At 42.2% G+C, this 16,292-nt stretch overlaps 1 protein-coding gene across 4 annotated transcripts in view; it reads right to left on the reverse strand.

Annotated features, from left to right (window-relative positions):
- Positions 1-16,292, reverse strand: part of NALCN (sodium leak channel, non-selective) — a gene marked incomplete at its 3' end in the record, with an annotated part of 232,286 nt that overhangs the window by 43,497 nt on the left and 172,497 nt on the right. For 2 of the 4 annotated variants that reach the window (XM_084234488.1, XM_084234487.1), the window contains 2 exons: positions 13,106-13,179; positions 391-492 (listed from right to left, as the gene is read on the reverse strand). In XM_084234488.1, coding sequence (XP_084090614.1) covers positions 391-492; positions 13,106-13,179 — 176 coding nt within the window. Of the gene's footprint in view, positions 1-390; positions 568-13,105; positions 13,180-16,292 lie in introns of all 4 variants that reach the window. The other 2 variants (XM_084234486.1, XM_084234485.1) reach the window with 2 other exon arrangements.

Consider the following 16,292-nt stretch of genomic DNA (forward strand, 5'->3'; position numbering starts at 1 on the left):
ATCTTTACCCTTCGAGCAAGGATGAGGTCATCTTCTCCCTGTCATATTAGGTCCCGGCCAACCCTCTCTCCTTGACGCCCCAGTTCGCTAAACGTAAGATAATAACTCCTGTCTATTCCATTGTTCTTTAGAATTTACAACCATATGCTTTCTCCGTATGGATGCTGTTAAATCACTTTTTCATTTGCTAAAATAAAATCGGCGAGAACTTGGCCATCACCAAGAAAAGGTTTTTCAAAGATTGGTTGCACCTGATGGTGAGTTTCCTGCCAGATACCATCTTCAAGCAGAACTCAGCATCTCCCCCAGGCCTGTCTGCTAGGCAGGCCCAATGCTTCCTGCAAAGCTCCTCTCCTCCCTTTCTGGCAGCCTGGTCTCCCGCGCACTCACCTGCGCTCCTGGCGGATGTGGTGCTGCACGCTGAGAATCGACCTCTCCTTTGCTGGCTGCCCCTCAAATGATCCACTCAGCATGCGCTGTCGAGTGCAAGCTCTGGGGGAAGAAATGAGCCCAGATAAACGCGGCATCTGTATACTTGGGATGAATAATACATAACTGCTCATTACTCTTATTATTTTTAAGGAAGCACGAAAGATGAGGCAAAATAGAGCAAATGACACATAACCATGAATGGAGGTTAGGCGCTGTGTCGCGGGCGCTTCCAAAGCTGAACTGGCTCAGTTCTGGAGCGATGTTGGGAAATGAGCAGAAAGCCCCTGGCTGCCATCTTTTCCCCCACTCCAAATCAGAGCGGATCTTGTAAGCAGTCGGGCCAGCCTAGGAACAGGCGACCACAATGTTGGTTTTGCATTTAGACAGGGGGCTTCTAATAAAAGTCCTTTGGGTAGGATTTATCTACCCAGAACCTTGGGGTAATGGAATATAGTTTCAGGGAGATTTTGCAGAACTTGAAATTAGGAAAGCCTAAATTTAGAGGCAAAAATGAGCGGTAAGGGGAAGTCACTGAAGCTGGAATCCGTAGCTAGAGTGCATTCCCACTACTTTCTTCTAACACTGTTTGCTATGCAATTTCAAGCTTGAGACTAAAGGAGAAGAGAGTAAGCCCTCAAGGACTCTGGGCCAGTTCAACTTAAGTGAAACCTAAGCTCTGGGAGTTTCCAATGGGAAGTGGGAGTTTCCATTGAGTTGTGAAGGCCTGCCAGAGTCCTCAGAGTCCTCCTGTTCTCTGAAGAGAGACATCTTCCCCATCTATCCTTCCCTGGCGCCCCAAAGGTACCCCCTTACTCTGAGCAAAGTCGAATCAGGCAGACAGGGCCATCCTGGCTTGCGTTACGAGGTCACCTTTGCTACAACCCCACACCCAGCCCTCCACCTCCTAACCTGGGGCCCAAACAAGAGTAACCACTCTCCACCTTCTATCAGCAGAACTTGCCGAGTCTCCTCATGGACCAAACACTTTAGAGCTCAAGTTTTCCTTTGAGTTGCCTAGTACCTTTTGAACTGGGAAACTCTATAGGTAAATGTTAGGGTTCTTTAACTGAAATCTAAGATGCATATTGATCTAGTAAATGGCTACATTAACACTTGGGTGAAGGCAACTGGGGTGGGAGCATGGAAAGGCTGTTTATTTGAAGGCTCCTGAGGCTGTCCCCCCTCCCTAAGTCCAGTGGTGGGATCTTAAGTTTAAAAAGAGAATCCTTTCTACGTACTTTATCCATTATTAGTCACCAATCTACAATCATTCCCCCACCACACACAGACCAAAACAGGGGGTGATCCAGAAAAACAATGTTTCTCTAGATATAAAAATTCATCGCAAAGAAAACATATGGGAAAATCTAATTGCATTACACAAGGAGATTAGCTGCCAAAAATGGGTCCCCTATGGATGAAGGAAGGAACCCAGATGGGGGGATATTAATTAGGTGGGAGGGGTTGCAAGAAGCAGAGCATGGGCCACAGGTTGCATAATACCCTGAGGACACCTGGGACAGGTGAACGTTGAAGCAGATATAGAAAGAGTGCCAACAAAAGGTTGGTGAATATTTACCTCAGTGTTTTTTAAAGGAAGTACAACTTCTTTATACTCAAACACCTAGGATCTACCAACTCCGTGTTTTAATGTAAGCAATGTAATTATGAATTTTGATATAAATAGCCTCTGATGAGTAACAGAGTGAGAACCAACATTCCCCTGAAAGCACAGAAAAATTATGTTTTATGTTCCATGTCCCCGTAACATGTTATTAACGAAACTCATGGCATTCGATCACTATTAGTCATCTCAGCACCAGACTTTAATTCTTTAGGGACCTTGCAAAGCAATGTCATAGGCACACCAAACACTCCATCTTGTGGTGAAAATCCATCTTACTGAACTTTCAACTTCGAAAAACACATTTACTGACTGGTAGGAACTGTCTCCAGCTAGACACAGCCTTCTCTGAGAACTATGCAAAGATCGGTGGTTTTCCTTTTCCTTCTCTCTGCAGTAACCCAGGTCAGCTTGACTAAATGCCAATGAAGTTATATCCTAGTCCTTGGTCAACAGTTTCTACAATCCTATTTCCTTTCCCCCTTTGCCCTTTAAAAATACTTTAAACAAAGACTCCAACATGACACAATTTGCACTGATGTCTGAGATTGTGCTCCTTGATTTGTACCTCTAAGACCCCCAAATAAATGACCATGAAATTATTTTAGGTCCATGCATGTTTCTTAGTGGATGGGCCCATTTTATCACCCATCCTCCCACTCCTAGAACATGCAATTCCCTGGCCCTCCAGTGGGCAGAGTGATGGACAAAATAAAGAAGTGAAAGGTGAAAGCAGGGTGAGTGGGGGGAGGTGAGGGAAGAGTGGAGTCTGTGGCTTGCTAGTGTCAAGCTTTGAAGTAGCACATTAGGTTTGCAGTTCAAACCCAGCAGTGGACAGCAAGCCCTACCTTAGTCTGGAGGTCACATGGGGAGGATGACTTGGATGACTTGAGAAATAAAAGGCTTAGAGGCACACTTTTCTGATCTTAGCTTTTACTAGTTGTGGGACCTTCTGCAGATGATCTCCCTTCTCCAAACCTTCACGTGCCCTGTGTAAAATGTGGAGACCACCACCATCTTCCTACCAACTTCATGGGGGAGTTGGAGGGTGCTTTGGAAACAGTTTAATCTTAGTTGCTCTTCTATCTCATTCCATGTCATCATGGCGGATTTTAAAACATTCTGAGGTCAGACCAGCAAGTTGGGCAAAGGGTCATAGTGGAAGCTAAGTCTTTTCCATTCTAACTTTAGTCAACAGTGATGGACACTATGGCTTGAGCTGCAGACTCTTCTTAGTGGGCCTCCATGCAGCATGCTCATAAATGTGCTGTGTGATTATTCCAAGCCAAGTGTTTTCTAAAATGAACATGGGTATCATTAGGGTCCAGGCTCAGGTGGCCCCGAGGATCCCTCTCTCCTGGGTGTGCATGCCCTGTATGATCTGTGCAAGCGCAGGACCCAGTGACTTGCTTCTAATGAGCAGAGGTAATAGGAACAGGATCGGTTACCAAGGACTGTGCGTTTCATTTTCCTCACTCTCTCACCACCCCTTACCCTCCCATTGCTTGGACGAAGCCAGCCGCCATTTTGTGAGATGCTCTGCAGACAGACCCCATGCTTCAGTGGCGAGGGTGGTTCCCCTTCCAGCTGGTGAGGAAGGAGGCCTGAGCCTGACAGCCCCTGATGAACTAAATCCCTTTGATGACCATGGAAGGGAGGCAGGAAGGGGGTGCTTCCCATTCTAGTCAAAAGCCTGCAGTTTGTGAGAAACACAGAGCTGAGATCAGGCTTCTGACTGAAAACCTGAGCTAATCCATGTGTGCTGATCTAACAGATAACTGATGCAGTGATCACCACTGTCTTAAAACCTTCCACAGCCAACTGCTGTTCAAAGACTGAGACTAAGCTCAGCTTGGATGGCGCAGTCTCTCAGGCTCTGCCTCAACTTTCCTTCCTATCTCCTTGGTTACCCAGGGTCCCCCACTCTCTCCCTACAGCTCTTTGGTCTTTTGCTCCCTGGGATGTGCCATGCTCCACCGAGCACCAAGAGACCTGGGCTGACTTGGTCACACGCTCATGGCTTCACCTTGTACACAGCAGGTGCTCAATACATATTTGCTACATGACTGAACCTTGAATTTCTGTCAAGATTGAATATTTGACTTCCTTTTTTTGATCACTTCATGTAGATGCAGCATGGAAACCATCACAAACAAAACAGTATGTGTTGGGAAAATGCATTTTAAAAGGGAAGTTCTCTCAATTCTACCTCCAATTTGAATACTAAGCCACTCAAGGAATGGGCTGCACAGCTAGGATGAGTAATGAAAAAAAAAATCAGACTTTGCTTCTTGCAAGTAGACACTTAACAAATCTCTATCCTTAGTCCATGTGGAGGACCTTCAGGGGAAGCTGTCAGCCAACTGGATGCAGACATGCACTCATGTCAGTAGTTCCAATGCGAGAGCCGAGGTATCGCAGGAACACAGCTGCACAGATCTTGTTTACCTGAGTGAATGACTAAGGAATGAGACTTCTACTATTTTTCCCCATGAAAGATGAGACGCACAGACCCCGAAGGCACCCATCCTGCAGACCTTCCACACTGCACTCCTTTGCCACTTTCAATTTATGCAGTATAATTTAGATGCCTTTTGTTCTCTCATGAGGACAAAAGAATATGCTTTCAGGAAGGAAATGTCCATGTACTGGCCGCAGAGAGGAAAAGCATCATGAACGCAGTGATTTTGGGGGGAAGGCTTGCTTCTCTCAGAGCGAGACCAGCTGTGTGCTTGCTTTCCATGTCTTCTCTGTAGCTCTCCTCAAAGCCAGCACCAGAAGGCCAGCTTCTTAGAAACTCCATCTAGCGGTTTAATATAAAAAATAAATAAAATTGTGCAGCCAGCTTGGCTTCTGGAACGGGGAGGCACAAAGCTTCAAGTGTCTGGTGAAAAGAATGAAGTCTTTTGTCTTGTCTGGTGAGGAAATTCTCCATTATGCAGGCATATGTAATCCCTTTATTCCTGCTCCCTGGAGGAGAATTACAGTGAGGCATTTTCCTTTTCCCAGTTGGGGTTAATGTTATGCCCTCTCTACCTTTGAAAGTAAAACAAGACTAGGACCCCTGATGATGATTCAAATGTGGGAATATTCTTCAGCAAACACACATTCCCAGTTGCAAAAATATTACCCCTGGTTTCTTGCCAAGCCTTTGAAAAAAGCATATGAAAGATTGATTCTCTCTCTTTTTTCTCTCTGCATTGCCTTTGTGATGTGGGATTTCAATCACTCCTTCTATGACAGCCATATATATAATCTTTTATGGAGGTTGAGGGAGGAGAATCATGTCTTAAGAAATTGTCTCTATTTTTCTTGACATTTCTCCATCTAAAATATTTTTAAATTGGCCCAAAGATGATGGTTATAAGAGAGATCTTTGGTGCTTTATTTGCCTTTAAACACCACTCGTTGTTTATGGAAACAGTAGCAGGGGGTCCTTGGTTTCTTTCTTCTATGTCTCCATGTCTTCTTTCTTAATGTTCCAGAACAAGGGTGTGGGAAACGCCTGCACATTCTGTAATGAAAGAGAGAAACCTACGAGTCTTCAAATTATTTCCATTCATTATGGACGTTAGATTGCACGATACCATCTGGAATTAGCCGTAATCGCTGTCTAAAGGAACCATTGGTGATGTGACTGCAGAGTTCTGCGTTCGAGGGATTTTATGCAAACCTCGTGCTCCACGAGGCAATGCATTGCAAAGCGTTATCAGATGTTGCTTCATATCACGTAATCACAGCAACAGACAACAGGAAAATATCCTTCAGCGGTAATTAGGTAAAACTGTGGGAACAGATAATCAGGATTTCCTGGAAGCAGACTCTTGACTGACTCCGCAAGAGGGATGGGGGTGAAAACCCAAGGCAGAGGCACAGGGGTGCTGATGGGTGAGCTCCTCCGTAATGGGCTCTTGCTGAGATGAGGAGAGGCTGCGTTTTTACTGTAGCGAAGCCCCCTTTGTGCATCGGCCCAGCACTGGGTAAATAGCGGTCTAGTTTCCTTGCTAGCAGCAGCAGATCAGCGCTTTGCAACCTGGTGTTATTAATAAAAATGTTATCACATGTAGACATGTACACAAATGGGCAACCAGGACCTCACTGCAGACTGAAAAATACCGGCAGCCTAATGTCTTCTTGCATGTATGGAATTAAAAAAGAAAAATAGCTCATGGGAATCCAAGTCTTTAGTGCAGCTATTAAAATTCAGCAAATAAAACATCTGAAATCCACTCACTGGGGTACAAATTTAGAAACTTGACTGGTGACTCAGAACAATGTAAATTACGATGCAAAGACTAAACTGTTTAGTAAAAGGAAAATGTTACAAATGTGGCATAAACTGGATGAAGCATTTTTTCCCACAGAGATGACTTTTCTCTAATACTTATTACCTTACCTTCCAATGGTGAAATAATCAAAGAAAAATCTTGTTTCAAAAGTTCTTTCTGCATCTGTTGTATAGACTTCAATAATAGTTCTCCTAATCCGTAACAAAACCACTTTGGGGCTTGTCTAAAAACAGTCTACAAACCACACAGCAGCTCCATGAAACAGCATAGTTTGAGCACCACAGGTCAATACTGGGATTCTTGTTCACTTTGTAGGGCATTTCAGATACATCATTTTTATTGTTAAAGTCACTCACTGAGGGAGTCCTGATGATGATAGTAATGAATTTTCTTGTCGCAACTGTGTTCAGAAAACTGGAGCTACTATTGAAGGTTCCTAAGGCTAACTAGTGTCATCAATATTCTCTAAAGGCAAATGCTGTGAACTCCTCAAGAGACTAAACTGTGTCCAATATCTAGGAAATGTCTGGCATATTGAAGATGCTACAGAAATATTCTTGAATCAGGGAATGAAAGAATGTCTTAGTCTTAGGAGGACTTTATTTCGGGAAGGAAAATCCAGCTAATGTCATTCAAAAAACTCTATCAGTAAAAGTACAAGTTTGTACTTTAGTAGTGTATAAATTACATGTATAGTCAATAAATGATTATCCTAGAATGATAAATAAGAGAAAAACAAAACTTATGTCTGTCATTAAATATTTCTTTTTTTGTAGCAAAGCAGCATTGAACTAAAGGTGATTCCTTAGGCTTTTATAAAATTATTAATATCTGGGTATGGCTAGGAAAATTATGTCAGAGTTCCAAATATCAGAATGTAACTCTTCTCCCCGACTGAGCCTCCAGAAAGGTTGTAAAGAGACCATCTTAGCTAAGGAGCCACTGGTGGCAAACCACACGGATGGAACTTTCCGAAATAATGTAAAACGTTTAATTCTTTTACTTTGACATTTCTCTTGCACTCAGCCAAGCAGGAATGATAATGCAGTCCTGCTCAATTTCAGGGTTTTGAACTAGAGAAATCTCTACAGAGGCAGCGATGCTTTCGAGAACACACTGCTATTTGTTTTGCTTTCTTCTGCTGGAATGAAAAGGTCATACCTTTTGAAGGAAGCTTGCTTGAGTGCAGCTGGACCGAGTCGTCGAAGTCAAAACAACAGTGAATTTAATAGCGATCGTGGCTTTAATAACTTAGGTGGTGGAACATCCCCGCTCTCACAATACTCTACAGATACGTCTTGAAAAATACACCAGAGCTGCCTGTTTGCACCAAGGGAATCGCCTGCCTTGAAACATACCAAACTCTTCTCAAGTTTGTGGAAATGACCGGCTTAGTTTCTCATCAAAGAATTCCCAGAACATCCAGAAATTCATTCCTACGTCTCAAAACATCAGTTCACGGAAAAACCTAATAGGCAGAAGGATACAAATTAAAGATGATGATGTGTTGACAAGGGGTGAGCTGTGCCACCAAAGATTCAAATACCTCAGACTCCCAGGCCTTTTCTGAAAGATGTTTTCCTTTATGGGCTTGAATTTCCTGTTCATAGTGAGGCCGAGAACATACTCTTGGCTGGAATAATGTGGGTTCTGTTTCAAAGGAAGATAGATATTTGGAAAGGTGGGTCCTCAGAGACCGCTGTCAGTCCCGAAGCTTAATTATCAGAACCAAGAACTAAGGGCTCTCCATCAATATGACGGCTATTCACTCCAGGAAATTCTTGTCCAGGAATTCAGGGCTGTTAACCAGTAAGTAATTTCATCTTTAGCTTTGGGAACTTCCTGAAAATCCATTTATTTGAACTACCGATGAATACACCAGACACCTTCTCTATAGTTTCCTCAACTGGTCAAGCAATCACCTGAAAGTAGTTGCTGCTCATCAAGGCTCCGGCCAAGACCCTGCCCAGTAGGTCCATCAATTTTAAACAATTTTTTTCATGCTGTTTCTAAAAATTAGTTGTCCTTCAATTTTAAAGGCAATACATATTTATGGTTAAAAATTCAAAAGACATGAAAGGGAACAGAAATATCTGGAGTGAAGATGGCTGTATAAAAATCACCCCTTATTTTCCCACTTCTCAGGTGTCACCCCAAGTCAAGCAGGAAAGTGGAAACAGAAGTGTCAATGTCAGCTGAGTGACCGACCACGGAAATGCTGGGTCCAGAGGGTGGCAAGCGCAACGCAAGGCCAGGAAGCTGTGTCTCTTCCCACCCCCCACACCCAGTCCTGCCCTCCCAGAACAGAACAGGCTGCCTGTCCATCATGGGTACTGGGTACACAACCAGTGCCAGTCAGATCTCAGCCCTAAAGCATGTAAGCTTGTGGCCTCACAAACGTTCTCCTAAGTCTTCTGAGACATCATTGAGGTGGCTGGGACAGGGGGTTCCCTCGTGGAATAAGGGTTACATTTCATGTTGAGCAACAGATTATTCAGACGACCTGCTGGGACAGTGGACACTGCAAAGGCGGGGGAGAAAACCGAGGATCAGGGAAGTGAGCTGCTCAAGGTCACAGAGGACACAGCCAGATACCAACTTAACCCTTCCAACGCCAGGCTCAGGTCCTGTTAGAACTAAAAGCCTGGACATCACCAACTTCGAGGAGATCATCGTCCACTGAATGGTGAGAGAACTAAGGATTTAAATAGTTTAAATAAGAGAGGCCTTGAGATATTTTCAAGCAGGGATTTGTTTTGGGTTATTTTCCCCCAAATATTTATTATTTGTAAAACATTACTTCCAGCATGTCATATTTCCTAATATTTTCTTTTTAACATCCCACAGGACTTAAGACTCACATGTCTAAATCCCAATCAGGGCAAATGCTCACTTGGGATACTCTTGCTAGCACATCTCAATAAAAATAGAAAACTTAGGAAAATCTCGAGAGACAGAATCTTAAAACAAGTGTCCATTGGTCTTGATTACTTTTGTTATGAAGGAGACCCAACTCTGAAGAGATGAATCTGCGTCCTCCTTGTTTTAGAGTCCTTTTCTCTTTTCAAAGTTCCCTTTCAAAATGCAAATGGTCCTGGGAAATAAAAGCCCCCTTTTTCCAGCTTTATTGGGGTATAATTGACAAATGCCTTTGTAGACATTCAGGGGGCACCAGGTTATGCCTGATGCATGAATATGTTGTGAAATGATGACCATGTAAAGTCAGCCCATGCCCACCACCTTGGTCACCTCCGCGTGTGTGTACAGGTGGGAATATTCAAGGATGACTCTCTTAGCAAGTTTCAAGTGTACAGTGTTGTTTGCTCCAGTCACCCCAAGGGACATACACCCCCCAGAATGTAGTCAACTTATTACTGGAAGTTTATGCCCTTAGACCAACATTTCCCCAAGTCCTCACCTCCCAGTCCCTGTCTATTCCCAACCTACTATTTCTTTGAGTTCTACTTTTGTAGATTCCACATATAAGTGAGATCATGTAGTATTAGTTTCCACTTCTAATTAAACCCTGGCAGAGTTTAATTAACAGGGGGTCAAAGGGACACTCTGGGAGTGTCACTCTCTCAGTCAGAAAGCCCTGGGAAAGGGTTAGAAACTCACTTCCCATCTTGTGTAGCTCTGGGTCATTTGCCCTGAGGCTACCTGCAATGTTTGCTTTCTTTTACTTTCCATTTGTTTTTGCTCTTCTTTCTTTTTATTTTTAGTTGTTGCCATTGTTCCTTGGAAAAGACAAGACACATGCCCGTGGACCCATGGACATGTGCTCAATTGATCCTTGACCCTTTGACTTAGAGATTACATCGTACAGCAGGTTTGAGCTCATGATCACCACCATCATCATCCCCATAATCATCACCATCATCACCATCATCACCATCATCACCATGACCACCATCATCACCATCATCATCATCACCACCATCATCACCATCACCACCATCATCATCATCACCACCATCATCACCATCATGACCACCACCAGCTCTGCTATCACTACTACTATCATCACAAGCAAGTTCACCCCAGAAACCATCTGTCTGTCATCCTACACTCATCCTTAATTCTTACACAGACCAGTGTAGCCACAACAAGCAAACAAGTTTTACAGAAGAAAAAAGCTAAAGAGTTTTTCTGAAGATCAAGATTGCATCCCCTCTGAAAAATCCTATTTTTTTTAAATTGCTGTCCCTTATGTCCTAAGAGCTGTAGGGGAGCATAACTCAAGCAGCCCCAAGGAGCTCAGGGCTGGGGTGAAATGCTAATGGTGCAGGTGTCCCTCACACTACACAATTATTGGGCAAGTCCGAGAACTACTCTGTTCCCTGAGAGTCTTACACATTTTGTACAGATGTTCCATGATGTTTCTTTTTTAAACATTGAAAAACCAACAACAGTTTCTCCTAACAATGATAACAAGAATACGACTTTTAACATGACTGTGTAAATGCTTTACCATAACTTTGAGGAAGCACTGGAGAGTCTCATCCTTCCACGCCATTCAATGTTATGACACTTCCCAGCTATCAAGTCCTTTTCCAATGCCCAACCAATCAGCTAAATCTGTCAGGAAGTATGACTTTATTTTTCAATTCAAATACCATGTTAACACTTGATTATGCTATCTCTAAGACCTAACCCTGAGGTAGATGCATTCTTGGAAGGAGATTTTCCACAAATTTGTCCCCTGGACAGATAACCAGGAGTTGATGGGACCTTCTTCTGGAGAAATCCCTGTGGGGATAGTTTTTGGCAACCAGAAGATTTTACATTCCAGATCAATACACACCAGAGGCTCACCTTTATTTTGAAGGATGAGGCTGAGTATTGCCGTCACTTTCTAACTGGGAGAAGTGAATAAACAAAGGTTGGTGGGAAGGAAAAGTTGAAGATCAAATTAAGGAAGCGTTCATAGGGAATTAAGACTGGAATCACTTCCTTCCAACTATCCAAACCTACCAATGTTCTGGAAGTCTTTGGGAAGTCCTCGGGCATATGCCCCTTATCTGGAAGACAGCTATTCTGAGCAGGTGAGTCAGGTCACTTTGGTTCCTAATTTGGCAGGTAGATTCTATTTTTTTTTTTACCCTTGAGGTAATTTTGTTTCACAAAACTGTGTATCATTTATATAAATGTATGTCCCCTATACACGTGCCACCAGAGCCCCCTAATCCTCCACCCTAGTCCATGGCAGCCCCTCCCACCTCCCCATCCCCCTCAATTCTAAGTCAGATTTCTTGGGTTTGTTACTGGTTTGGTTTTGTCTGATGCTTTGCTCTGTTTCTCTGTATTTCACACAGGAAAGCAGCCACAGGTTCTGAGAGCAGGCTCAGCGTACTGTCATGCCCCTGCGGGTCACCTGACTTGAGGCAGACGTCTCTTCCCTGGGAGTTGAGGGCACTCTGCTGGGCTGGACTGGCACACCGTGCGTTTTGTGGGACTAGGGCAGAGCTTCAGTTCTGAGGCTAGAGATCTGCCCTGCCAGGAATGTGTCCAGCGTGGTTTCAGCTTGAGTAAAGTTCCCAAAGCGCCACGCAGAGTTCAAGGCCAGCCTTTGGCATTATCTGATGATCATACCAGGACGGAGACAGTTGGAACCAAATCAAAGTCAGGACAGAGGACACTATACATTTACTTAGAAGCTTTCCTTCCTCTCTTTCAGTGAAACCTTTCAGGGTCATCTCATCATGTTCTATGGTGAGAGACATAAGCCCAAGCCATAATCATCGCATAGAAGGAGACCCAACACACGCTCGGTCTACGCATGTCTCATCAGCCAACCCGAAGAGCAAAGGCGTAGCTGCTGTCTATGTCAGGATTCTTTTAGCAAATAGTTTCTCAAATCATCTAGAGTAAGTCCATTTCCCCCTTACATTTATCCAGGTGGCAGTGGTAGACATTCTGGTAAAAATGCCCTAATGACTGTTCCTAGTCAAGAAGGTAGAGGAGAACTTGAGCCCTTCTATTGAGCTCAAGTTGGAGCAGGTTTCCTGGTGTGAATTTACTTATTTGCCTGTCAGCCATTCTACCTCCAGTTCCCAATTTTTTGGGTGTCACTTATATATGTTTATGTAGTATAGGCATCACTAACTTATATTCCAAATGTTTGTGCATCTTTGTGAAGACTTCATGTTATAATAAATTATATTATAATTATATAAAATTATATTATATAAATTATATTATAATTTATTATAACACAGTCTGATAAAAGTATTATCCTAATTTCCCTCTCTGACCCTTCATTTCAAGGCAGATTTCAGAGAGTAAACTTTAAAAGTATATTTTTTCATCAACACATTAATATGGATATTTTTGAGTCTTATTGATTTTAAATGAATTTATTGTTAATAAATTGATAAATCATCAGCAACTTTCAAAAAACTTACCCTTTAATCATTTCCCCCTTAAGTTGTGATTTGTTCTTTGGATAATGCAAAGATGTAAAACTTAAAGAATAGCAGTAAGTTGTTTTGACCTTTTTGTAAATGTTATACTTACAGCTTATGTTTAAATGTATGAAAAGAAAAGAAACAACTAGAACTAATAAAATCTTACTCTTTGAGGAGAGACAGTAATGAGGTATTTGACATTATTTTTAAGTACACAGACACCCAAACCTACTCTTTAGTAGAAAGCGTATCTGGATACTCTGATGATTAGTTCCCTTAAAAAAAAAAGTTCATTTTTTGTTTAACATAATTTCACTTGCATATAAATATGAACCAAAGGCTAATAGTGTTACCTTAAGATTTTAGTGACTGCAGTCTCCTTTTCCAGAAGGTTCCTTGCCCTGATGCTGAAAACAGACTTGCGTAGCTGTAAAATTATGAGTAAGAAGTTAATTTTGAAATGCAAAGGGATAATATACTGACATATCATTAATTCCATAAAACATTGAACATGAATTTTAGATGCTTCTTCTTCATGTGATAGATTCTGTCATTTAATTTTATCTTCCTGTTACTTTCACTTGGGCAGACCTGCTATCAAGCATGTGGGTCACCTGCCATAGCTAACAGGTGACATAGTGACTCACTAGTAATAGCATCTCCTCCATCTGAATAGACTTTCCAGTCTCCAAAGAATTTAATATTGGGATAATGAGTGTTGGACTCTGTATTGTTATTGCTTAGTAAGATCTTCTTGAACCCATATACATATACATCTGTCTCAGGTTCTTGGTCTGTGACCCAGTATAAAGTTGAATGAGGCATTCAGGAGCCATTTGGCCTACAGGTATGGAGACAAGGGAGAGGAACTTTCAAGATTTCTTTCTAGTTGGTGAAAATGAAATTACCCCTGGGGAAATGTCTAGCAAAAAAAAAAGAAAAAATCCCAAGGCTGATTGTAAGCCAGAAGATACACCCCCAGATCTGCCCTGCTTGATCTTGCAGATGTCAGACTGGTGACTGAGGTTCAGGAAGCCCAAGTGAGCAGGAAAAGGGCAGAGAAAGAACGAACAGGGAAGAACCCCATCCTCTGAAGATGCATCCTAAGGAATAATTAGAAAGTGTCACTCCAGGAGTCAAACCAAGATAATAATTGGAGAAGGACCTGCAACAGATTTGAGTAGATTTAGTGAGCATGAGGACGAGACTAGTGACTATGGCAGCTACAGGGTAAACAGAAATCAGAGCTCTTGCTCTCTGGAATCAAAAGCCTAGTTAAGAAGGCAAGACTCATGGCAAGAGATGATCAGTAAAAAAGTACAATATAGCAGCTAGTAAAGTGCTAGACTATGTGCAGCAGGACAGAAGAGCGGAGCTGAAGGGTGCTGAGTGGAGGAGTCCAGCATCTCTGAAGTCCTTAGCAAAGACTTAAGTCAGAGCAGGTGGTTGTATTGGGCCTTGGAGGAGGGCTCAGAGTTTCATCAGCAAAGAAGGCAGCGGGTAAAGGTCTGAAGATGGAAGTGTGTGCATAGGGGAGGTGAATTCGGTGCAAACTCCTTGTATTAAATGCTGGGCTCAGTGGGGGCAAAGCTATGAGGCTTTGAAATTGGTGCTTTGAATAAAGTCCAAGACAAAACAACTCTGTATTCAGTAAAAATAGACCATTGAGTTTCTTTTGAACAAGGGTTAGACTTGCCAAGTGCAAGGAGCATAAATATGTAAACAGAGAAACAGACAACATTATGTATCCCTCTGGCCAGGGATAGAGAAGAGCAGCAGACATGGATTGGTTTTTCCAGCCCCACCTGACACCCTGGACAGCATCGTAACCAGCACCTTCTTTTCAGATTTCGCATGGAGCAGTCATCAAGGGAAGAAGGAGCACAGAACACCTTGGCAAGTTCCCTCAGATTTCTTCTCAGTCATGAAAACCCAAACTGGTTTCTGCAGTAAAGCTTTGCACATGTCTCTTATTTAGCAAAGCACCTCTGCTAGCTGCAAGAAACTCAGAGCTACGTTGCTCTGCAGTGCCCTCTACTGGCTCCAAAAGATCGAACAGTCACCCCAAATAAAAGCAACAACACAATAGAGATCTGGTTCACGATAAGGAACTTTGGGTGTGAAATTGTAAATTATGAAAGAAATCAGCAATAGTTAATTCTGGATATAAACATATCAGGGATGAGGGACTTAATATGAGGATATGGATGACGTAGTTACATGAAATTTGCATTAAAAAAGATGAGCTGAAAAAGCCTCTTTTTAGTGGTTTTATTTTGTTTGACAACTGAATACATCTGACTCCACAAGATAACTATTTTTCACTTAATTACTTATTAAAGTAAATAAATTTAAATGTTCTAACAAGACAGAGATGATTTTTTTGGTCTTAAAATTTAAATTTAAATATATTTACAGAATTGTACACTTTAACATGGAGGTTCACCTCAATTTTGACAGTTATAAGTGGTTGAATAATGTGGAGGAGGTGATCTAGGGATTTTTGGGCAATGCCTTTTACGTTTTTGGGTCTACAGTTTTCCCCTGTCTTCCCTCACATTGAAGAACCATGTGACCCGGAGTTGGAGTCTGGGTCTTGGCTAAGTGCACATTCCTGGTGTGCTTCCACAATCACTATTTCAACACAATACAATGAAGAAATATTTAGAAGGGACACATTTCTCCGGCCTCTGCATTTCCTGCAAGTCTGCAGCTGAACCCAGAGATTTACCAGACTCAGATCTGAGCCCTGTGCAAAGCCACAGTTGGCGGTCCACTATTGTAATAGGGGGCACACGGTATTCTGGTTGTGTCTTTTGATGATAATAGTATCAACAGTCATTGCTTAGGTGATTGATTTGCTCAGTCCGCAAAACTGTCGTTTCTTATTTATTATTTGGACTATTTTATATGAGGTACCTCCCCTATTGTAGTATTTGGTTACTCTGTAGTAACATAAGAATAACATAGTTATTCATTTGAGAAAGGCAAGATGCATCCTTGATATTTAACCTTGATTTATTAGTTTTTATATAATTAAAATAGAATTGATTTTCTATCACCCTTTAATGTGACCAAGTACTACTGTAAAAAGTGTGACTATAATTTACTCAAGGATTTAAACCTATTTGATTGACTTGAATACATTGCAATAATTATTTTTCTTGTAGGTCAAATTGCCCAACTGTTTTCACTGGGAACTCTTCCAAGTTGGCCCATTGGGTCCTTCTGATACGACTCTCATAGCCTTTGGCCAATCTTCCTTATTTGGAGGATGACAACATGTCCCAGGTTCACCTTTAAGACTCCCTGTTTATCTGCGAGAAGCCCTAGTTTATTTCAAGAACATAACCTGGACTCCCGTGGTGCCCATGGCTATGGAGTTGGCCATTGTTTCAGGGTTTGAGTTTGTTCTGGTATTTTCTATTTAAAAATTCAGAGTGCAGGGTTCTTACCTAAGCTTTTCTTTATCTGTCTCTATACCCCATTCTTCCACCTCACATCAAAACTCTTTATTATAAAGATACAGGGGACAACAGA

The sequence above is a fragment of the Talpa europaea genome, assembly GCF_964194135.1.
Source record: "Talpa europaea genome assembly, chromosome: 6".
NCBI classification, from domain to species: domain Eukaryota; kingdom Metazoa; phylum Chordata; class Mammalia; order Eulipotyphla; family Talpidae; genus Talpa; species Talpa europaea.